Source organism: Diachasma alloeum, unplaced genomic scaffold (genome assembly GCF_001412515.2).
Source record: "Diachasma alloeum isolate Michigan unplaced genomic scaffold, Dall2.0 Dall_scaffold_00204, whole genome shotgun sequence".
Lineage (NCBI taxonomy): Eukaryota > Metazoa > Arthropoda > Insecta > Hymenoptera > Braconidae > Diachasma > Diachasma alloeum.
The window spans coordinates 30270-39049 of NW_021680369.1; the positions used below are offsets into that span (position 1 = coordinate 30270).

Below are 8780 nucleotides of genomic sequence, written 5' to 3' on the forward strand. Positions count from 1 at the left end.
TTTTTTTCAATCTCTTCGCTCTTTCAAAAATTCACTCCTCCCTCCCTAACAGGTGCTAAGGGATGAAATTTGTGTGACGTATTGAGTATTAAATGCTCAACACGTTGGTACAAATTTTCTCCCTTAGTCGCAGTTAGGGTCGCAGGAATGAATTTGTGAATTGAAAAAAAAAATTTTTTTTCAATCTCCGCTCTTTGGAGAATTCATTTGAAAAAAATTTTTGCTTTCAACCTCTTCCTTCTTTCAAAAATTGACTCCTCCCTCCCTAACTGGCCCTAAGGGATAAAATTTGTGTCACGTATTGAGTATTAAATGCTCAACATGTTGGCACAAATTTCATCCTTTAGGCGCAGTTAGGATCGGAGGAATGAATTTTTGAATTGAAAAAAAAAATTTTTTTTCAATCTCTTCGCTCTTTCAAAAATTCCCTCCTCCCTCCCTAACTGGCCCTAAGGGATAAAATTTGTGTCACGTATTGAGTATTAAATGCTCAACATGTTGGCACAAATTTCATCCTTTAGGCGCAGTTAGGATCGGAGGAATGAATTTTTGAATTGAAAAAAAAATTTTTTTTTTCATCTCCGCACTTTGGCGAATTCATTTGAAAAAAATTTTTGTTTTCAACCTCTTCCTTCTTTCAAAAATTGACTCCTCCCTCCCTAACAGGTGCTAAGGGATGAAATTTATGCCAACGTGTTGAACATTTAATACTCAATACGTGACACAAATTTCATCCCTTAGTCGCAGTTAGGATCGGAGGAATGAATTTTTGAATGGAAAAAAAAAATTTTTTTTCAATCTCTTCGCTCTTTCAAAAATTCACTCCTCTCTCCCTGTTAGGCGCTAAGGGATGAAATTTATGCCAACGTGTTGAACATTTAATACTCAATACGTGACACAAATTTCATCCCTTAGTCGCAGTTAGGATCGGAGGAATGAATTTTTGAATGGAAAAAAAAATTTTTTTTCAATCTCCTCACTTTGGAGAATTGTTGAGTCGTGAGGATCAATTCCATGAATCGTTTATTCATACATTTCTTTTATTTTCAATATTTTGAGAGCAGCTGCCAAATTCACAACTTTCCTTGAATTTCCTAGACTATTGTTTCTGAACATTCATTTCCTCGCGTATTTCCCCGGTAATTGTTCCTGAGCCTCTATTTTCTCACGTAGTTCCCCATCATTAGTACCCATCAATACTCATTCCATGATTCAAGGCTTGCACCTGGCCTCATAAACCACTCATAATATTTGGGTATTGCTAATCCCTAGTCCCGACAGTCTGTCGCCAACACCCCAGGAAGCCTTGATGCACCTAATCCCTATCCCGACAATCCGTCGCCAACACCCCAGTGGGTCTTGACACACTCCGACTCACTTGAGTCCCAGCGACCCCTTCTCCTCCACCCTGCGCCAAACCAATCCCAGCGCTGCCCGCTTAACCGCTCCCTTCCCTTCCAATTTCTAGCCAATCCTAGCACCGTTCCGAAGAGTCATCCCTTCCACCGCACAACAACCAATCACCGTGAATTTCCTGACTTCCACGCACATAAAAGCTGCGACTTCCAAATTTTCCAGTTAGTTACAGTTCCGACTTCAACAACAATACAGTCCATTCAAAATATCAAACTTCGTGTAAAACTGTACAATCCGGCATTATCATCAGAATATATTTATTATTATTTTAAAGACAATCTCCCGTGTTCCAATTTCATTTTCAATCCGAATCCAATATCCAAACAAGGCAGACCGCGGCGTTTTGGAAGTATCATTCGACGATACATTTTTTGGTCCTTCGAGCCGGATTTGTAAAGTATTTCTCGTGTATTCATTCCAACGTGAAACCGTGTCCGTGTGTCCGTGTTTGTGCTTTCTGTCTTCACATTGCGTAAGTGACGTGTCGTGATTCTCCACATCGGTAGTGACCGGGGGAGAAAGAACATTCAAAAACATTAATGCGTATCGATCCCCAAAATCCTCAATCGAGTAGTCAAATAGTGAATATTAGCGAGCCAACCGAAATGGCACCAGTTGCACTCGTAACACTTCTTCGCAAACGAGAAGAAATAAAAGACCGTGCCACAGCCTCTATCCAGTGGCTACAATCAGTGCGTGAAAATCCAGATTTTGATGAGGTCGAGGTGAAACGAGACAGCATTAAACAGCAAATAGAATCCTTGTCGAATATCCATGACAAAATCATGGATAAAGACACAGAGGAACAGGCTCCAACTAACAAATCGGAGCTCAAACAAATCGAAGCAGATCTGGAGAAAGGCTTAGCATTAGCCCAGAAACTCATGCGGAAGACCGCAGAGATAGAACGAGCAGCAACGAACAGTACTGCCCAGCTTCTAACTCCACACAACAGCTTCATGAGTGCACACACGCCAATCAACGCTCCTCTTCAACAACAGCTGAGACTCCCAAAGCTGAATTTACCTACATTCGATGGTAGCATCGAAGACTGGGCCGAATTCAAGGATAAATTTGAAACATCGGTCCACAACAACGATTCTGTTGCTGAAGTTTACAAGCTACAATACTTACTTGCCAATGTCCCCGGGAAGGCAAAACGAGCTGTGGCATCAATGGGAGGATCACAACAAAATTACGAAGATACATGGAATTTGCTGAAGAACAAGTACGATAATCCAAGAAAGAACATCTTGAGGCATATCGGACTCCTGAAGTCAATCTCCAAACTACAACGAGATACCCCAGACGCTCTTGAGGATCTAGTTGACACCGTGCGTCAACATTTGAGTGCTTTGAAGAACCTGGAGCAACCAATCGACAAGTGGGATTCCTGGATCATCCATTTAATATCCTGTAAAATCAGTGCTCAGACTTTTCACCAGTGGGAAACCGAGTTGAAAAACAAGGGAATGTGTTCATACACTTCATTACTCGAATTTCTCGAAGTACGTGGTACCTGCTCCAGTGCAATCCAACCAACAACTTCGTCAGTGATAACCAAAGAACGACCAAGGAATTCAAAAGGTCAGGCAAATTCCAAGACCCAATCATTCGCAACAATGTATCAAAAGGGGTGTGCAGTGTGCTCAGGGGAGCACAGAGTGATGGATTGTGGAGACTTCTTGAAGATGCCAGTCCCCAAACGTGAGAAAACTACAAGCAACCTGAGTTTATGCTACAACTGACTGAGTGCACCAGTGACTACAAGTGTAAGAAGTGCAAAAAACGCCATCACATACTCCTCCATCGAGAATCCAAGCCAGAGTCAAACACCACTCCAATGTCTCCAATTGATTCAACATCTCCACCATCTTCAAACTCATCAGCATGACTACACTCGGGTGAGAGTGTAGCAGCAGAGCCAGCGGCAATAGCATTCAAACTGGAGATATCAGATGATTTAATCACCACTGCGATCGTCAAGGTATTTGGCAATCAGCAGAAGCCAGAGCTCTGCCGTGCTTTACTCGACACGGGATCATCTACAAACTTCATTATCAGTGATCTCGCAGCAAAGCTGAGCCTGAAGAAAATAAAGATGGCAGTTCCAGTCGGGAGCATCAACGACAACACAACAATGTCTCATCACTCCACTTCCGCTAAAATTCAATCGTGTTCCAATGACTTCAAGAGAGAGCTCCATTTTCGCATCGTGCCAATAATTTCCAAGCGTACTCCTGATCAGCAAGTGCCTCGTCATCTTCTAGGCATACCTGGGAACATCAAATTGGCTGATCCAGAATTCCACAAGCCAGCAGCATTGGATCTCATCATCGGATCAGGTACCTCGTTGGCAGCTCTCAGTGGAGGTCAAATCAAGTTGTCCTCAACGCAAGACTCAGACCTCATTCTCCAAAAAACTGTGTTCGGTTGGATCATCGGTGGCAACATGCCGGGCAGCAATGCCCACGTTGCAAGGTGCAATCATCTGTGTCTCCTGGACGAAGTGAAACGGTTCTGGGAAATTGAAGATGGGCTTCAATCTCACGAGCCGTCGGAACAGGAGAATCTGTGTGAGGAACACTTCCTCAATCATGTGACGAGGAATGAGGAAGGGCGATATGTGGTCGCTCTCCCATTCAACAACAAGATGCACCAACTCGGCTCCTCTCGCAGGCAAGCTGAACAAAGACTCTACGGGCTGGAGAGACGTTTCAAGCAGAATCCAGATTTCAAACGGCAATACTCCGCAGTATTAGAAGAGTACCTGCAACTGGGGCACATGAAGAAGGTGGAAGACGAGATAGAAGAGGGCTTGTATCTCCCACATCATTCAGTGATCAAAGAAACCAGCCTTACTACTAAGGTTCGTGTGGTGTTTGACGCTTCCGCTGCCTCCAGCACCAAGGTGTCTCTCAACAATGCGCTCATGGTCGGGCCGACTATTCACGATGACATATTCTCCCTCATCTTGCGATTCAGGTTTCACAACTACGTTTTAACGGGAGACATCGAGAAAATGTACCGTCAAGTACTGGTACGCCCTGATGATCGCAAGTACCAGAGAATCCTATGGAGAGACGACAATGATCAGGTAGCGGCCTATGAACTCCAGACAGTCACCTTCGGAGTAGCTTCTGCGCCTTACCTGGCTGTCAGATGCCTCCAACAACTGGCCGACGATGAACGAGAGAGGTATCCAATTGCCTCAACGGTCTTAAAACGAGACCTCTACGTGGACGATGTGCCCACCGGTGCAGACACTCTTGGAGAAGCAGTGCAGCTTCGTGATGATTTGATCTCTCTCCTAAAGTGTGGTGGTTTCAATCTTCGTCAGTGTGCTTCAAATCATCCAGAGCTTCTTCAAGGACTCCCGGACTCCACTGTCAACCTTCAATTGCTCAATGGAGACAACTCAACGTTGAAAACATTGGGTGTACGATGGAATTTCAACCGTGATGAAGTCATTTATTCAGTGTGTCCCATCGCTACAAAGGACAAGACAACGATGAGAACAATTTCATCAGACGTCGCGAGGATATTTGATCCTCTTGGATTACTCAATCCAGTGGTGGTCCAGGCAAAGCTCATCAAGCAGGATCTGTGGCGTCTCAACCTCAATTGGGATGAATCTGTGCCGAAGGACGTTCAAACGAGATGGCAAGAGTTTGCCCATGAACTTCCTCTTCTCAACGACCTTGCGTTCAAACGTAAGGTTCTGCAAGATAGTGTCAAGGACGTCCAATTACACGGATTCTGTGATGCGAGCCAGAAGGCTTACGGTGCGTGCATTTACGTCAGGACTACTTCCAGTGACAACCGTGTGGACTCTCAACTGCTGTGTGCAAAATTGCGCGTGACTCCGTTGAAAAACATTCAAACGATACCGCGACTTGAACTGTGTGCCGCGCTGTTACTCGCGCAAATGTATTCGACCGTGTGTCAAATAAATGTGAATATTGATCGTGTTGTGTTCTGGACAGATTCGTCCACTGTGCTGCATTGGGTCAACACTAGATCTGAATCACTGAAAACTTTCGTGAAAAACAGAGTGACACAGATTCAAGAAAGGACCAACGCTAGAGACTGGAGACACGTCCGAACGCACGAGAACCCTGCCGACGCCATCTCCAGGGGACAATCACCTTCCGAGTTCCTGAAGAATCATCTCTGGATGAGTGGACCACCATGGCTCACCGGGGGAGAGAAGGAGTGGCCTTCTCTACCACTATCGTTCCCTAATCAAGTGCCAGAGACTCGCAAACAGACTTGTCTCACCACCGTGGGGTACAAGATTTCTAAGTGTCGTCTCATTGAACTCTTCACGAGACATTCATCCATCATCAAGATCCAGAAAATCATCGCTCGGATTTTACGCTGGAGAGTCCATAAGGAAGATCGTCCCAAGGAAAAGTTCATCTCAGCCGCAGAGATCCAACGTGCCTTCATTCCTACCATGAGGCTGATTCAAGGTGATCATTTCAAGAAGGAGTTGGCTGATCTCAAGGACATCAAATCAGTCAAGTCAACTAGTCCACTGCTCCAGCTGAATCCTTTCATCGACTCTGATGGTCTAATCAGAGTGGGAGGCAGAATTCAACGTTCTGATTTACCATTCAATCAGAAACACCCTCTCGTGCTACCCAAAAATTCTGCTGCTACGCGATTGATTATCGAATGGGAACATCGCAACTGCCTACACGCTGGAATCCAGAGCACCCTTTACAGCATCCGCGAACGCTTTTGGTTGTTGGATGGAAAAAACCGAGTTCGCCAAGTCATCAAAAGTTGTCACCGATGCATCCGTGCTAAACCTCCTGATGTTGAATATCAGATGGGCGTACTACCGAGAGAAAGGGTGACAGCAACACGACCATTCTACAATACCGGTGTGGACTACTGTGATCCATTTTTCGTGAAGGAGAAGAAGCTCCGCAATCGTGGCCGAATCAAGGCCTATGTCGCCATATTCGTGTGTCTCTCATCCAGGGCTGTACACATCGAGGTCGTGAGTGACATGACGTCAGAAGCCTTCCTTGCCGCTCTGCGCCGTTTCATCAGCCGGAGAGGCAGGTGCTCTGTGATTTCTTCAGACAACGGAACAAATTTCAAGGGTGCTTGCAATGAGTTGAAGGAGTTATACCTGCTCCTAAACTCCGAGAAGCTGCAGCAGGAGGTCAACAGCTATGTTGCAGAGAGAGGGATTACCTGGCATTTCATCCCACCCCAAGCACCTCATGTGGGAAGTATCTGGGAAGCGGCGGTGAAATCCTTCAAACATCATCTACTCAGAGTCGCTGGAACCACCCTATTGAGTTTCGAAGATCTCATTACGCTGGCAGCCGAGATCGAAGCCATCCTAAACTCTCGTCCCCTGACTCCTATGTCATCAGATCCCAACGATCTCTCTGCTCTCACCCCGGCTCATTTCCTCATCGGTGACACATTCACCAACATTCCTGAGCCTAATTTCATCGAGACTCCAAGCAACCGCTTGTCCTCTTGGTAACACGTCCAGAAATTGAAGCAAGATTTCTGGAGTCGATGGCACAAGGAATACATCAACGAATTGAACATCAGAAGGAAGTGGAAGAGAGGTGAACACGATATCAAGGAGAATTCCATTGTTGTCATCGGAGACGACAATCTACATTCCCTCAAGTGGAAATTGGGGAGAGTCATCAGTGTCCATCCAGGTGGGGATGGATTCATCAGGACTGTCAAAGTGAAGACAGCCTCAGGTGTCTATACGCGCAATGTCAAGAAGTTGGCCGTCCTACCTGTGGAGCCCTACGCCACCAGCCGTCAACCAACACATGACCAACCCGAGAGCATGGCAGCTACGCTTGATCGGACAAGCCTCTCAACGGGGGAGAATGTTGAGTCGTGAGGATCAATTCCATGAATCGTTTATTCATACATTTCTTTTATTTTCAATATTTTGAGAGCAGCTGCCAAATTCACAACTTTCCTTGAATTTCCTAGACTATTGTTTCTGAACATTCATTTCCTCGCGTATTTCCCCGGTAATTGTTCCTGAGCCTCTGTTTTCTCACGTAGTTCCCCATCATTAGTACCCATCAATACTCATTCCATGATTCAAGGCTTGCACCTGGCCTCATAAACCACTCATAATATTTGGGTATTGCTAATCCCTAGTCCCGACAGTCTGTCGCCAACACCCCAGGAAGCCTTGATGCACCTAATCCCTATCCCGACAATCCGTCGCCAACACCCCAGTGGGTCTTGACACACTCCGACTCACTTGAGTCCCAGCGACCCCTTCTCCTCCACCCTGCGCCAAACCAATCCCAGAGCTTCCCGCTTAACCGCTCCCTTCCCTTCCAATTTCTAGCCAATCCTAGCACCGTTCCGAAGAGTCATCTCTTCCACCGCACAACAACCAATCACCGAGAATTTCTTGACTTCCACGCACATAAAAGCTGCGACTTCCCAATTTTCCAGTTAGTTACAGTTCCGACTTCAACTAAAATACAGTCCATTCAAAATATCAAACTTCGTGTAAAACTGTACAATCCGGCATTATCATCAGAATATATTTATTATTATTTTAAAGACAATCTCCCGTGTTCCAATTTCATTTTCAATCCGAATCCAATATCCAAACAAGGCAGACCGCGGCGTTTTGGAAGTATCATTCGACGATACAAGAATTCATTTGAAAACAAATTTTTTTTTCAATCTCTTCGCTCTTTCGAAAATTTACTCCTCCCTCCCTAACAGGCGCTAAGGGATGATATTCGTGTCACTTATTCTATATTAAATGCTCAACACGTTGGCATAAATTTCATCCCTTAGTCGCAATTAGGGTGGGAGGAATGAATTTGTGAATTGAAAATTTTTTTTTTCCATCTCTTCGCACTTTAAAAAATTCACTCGTCCCTCCCTAACTGTCCTTAAGGGATAAAGTTATTGTCACATATTGAGTATTAAATGCTCAACACGTTGGCACAAATTTCATCCCTTAGTCGCAGTTAGGGTCCGAGGAATGAATTTTTGAATTGAATTTTTTTTTCCATCTCTTCGCACTTTAAAAAATTCACTCGTCCCTCCCTAACTGTCCTTAAGGGATAAAGTTATTGTCACATATTGAGTATTAAATGCTCAACACGTTGGCACAAATTTCATCCCTTAGTCGCAGTTAGGGTCCGAGGAATGAATTTTTGAATTGAAAAAAAAAATTTTATCAATCTCTGCTCTTTGGAGAATTCATTTGAAAAAAAAAATTTTTTTCAATCTCTTCGCTCTGTTAAAAATTCACTCCTCCCTCCCTAACAGGTGCTAAGGGATGAAATTTGTATCACGCATTAAGTATAAAATGCTCAACACGTTGGCACAAA

At 44.6% G+C, this 8780-nt stretch overlaps 1 protein-coding gene across 1 annotated transcript; it reads left to right on the forward strand.

Moving 5' to 3' along the window:
• Positions 1-2021: 2021 nt before the first annotated feature.
• Positions 2022-7309, forward strand: LOC107036097. The gene is made up of 3 exons (XM_015253834.1): positions 2022-3123; positions 3333-6924; positions 7003-7309. Exons 1-3 carry the CDS (start codon positions 2022-2024, stop codon positions 7307-7309), a joined length of 5001 nt encoding a protein of 1666 aa, XP_015109320.1.
• Positions 7310-8780: the final 1471 nt, after the last annotated feature.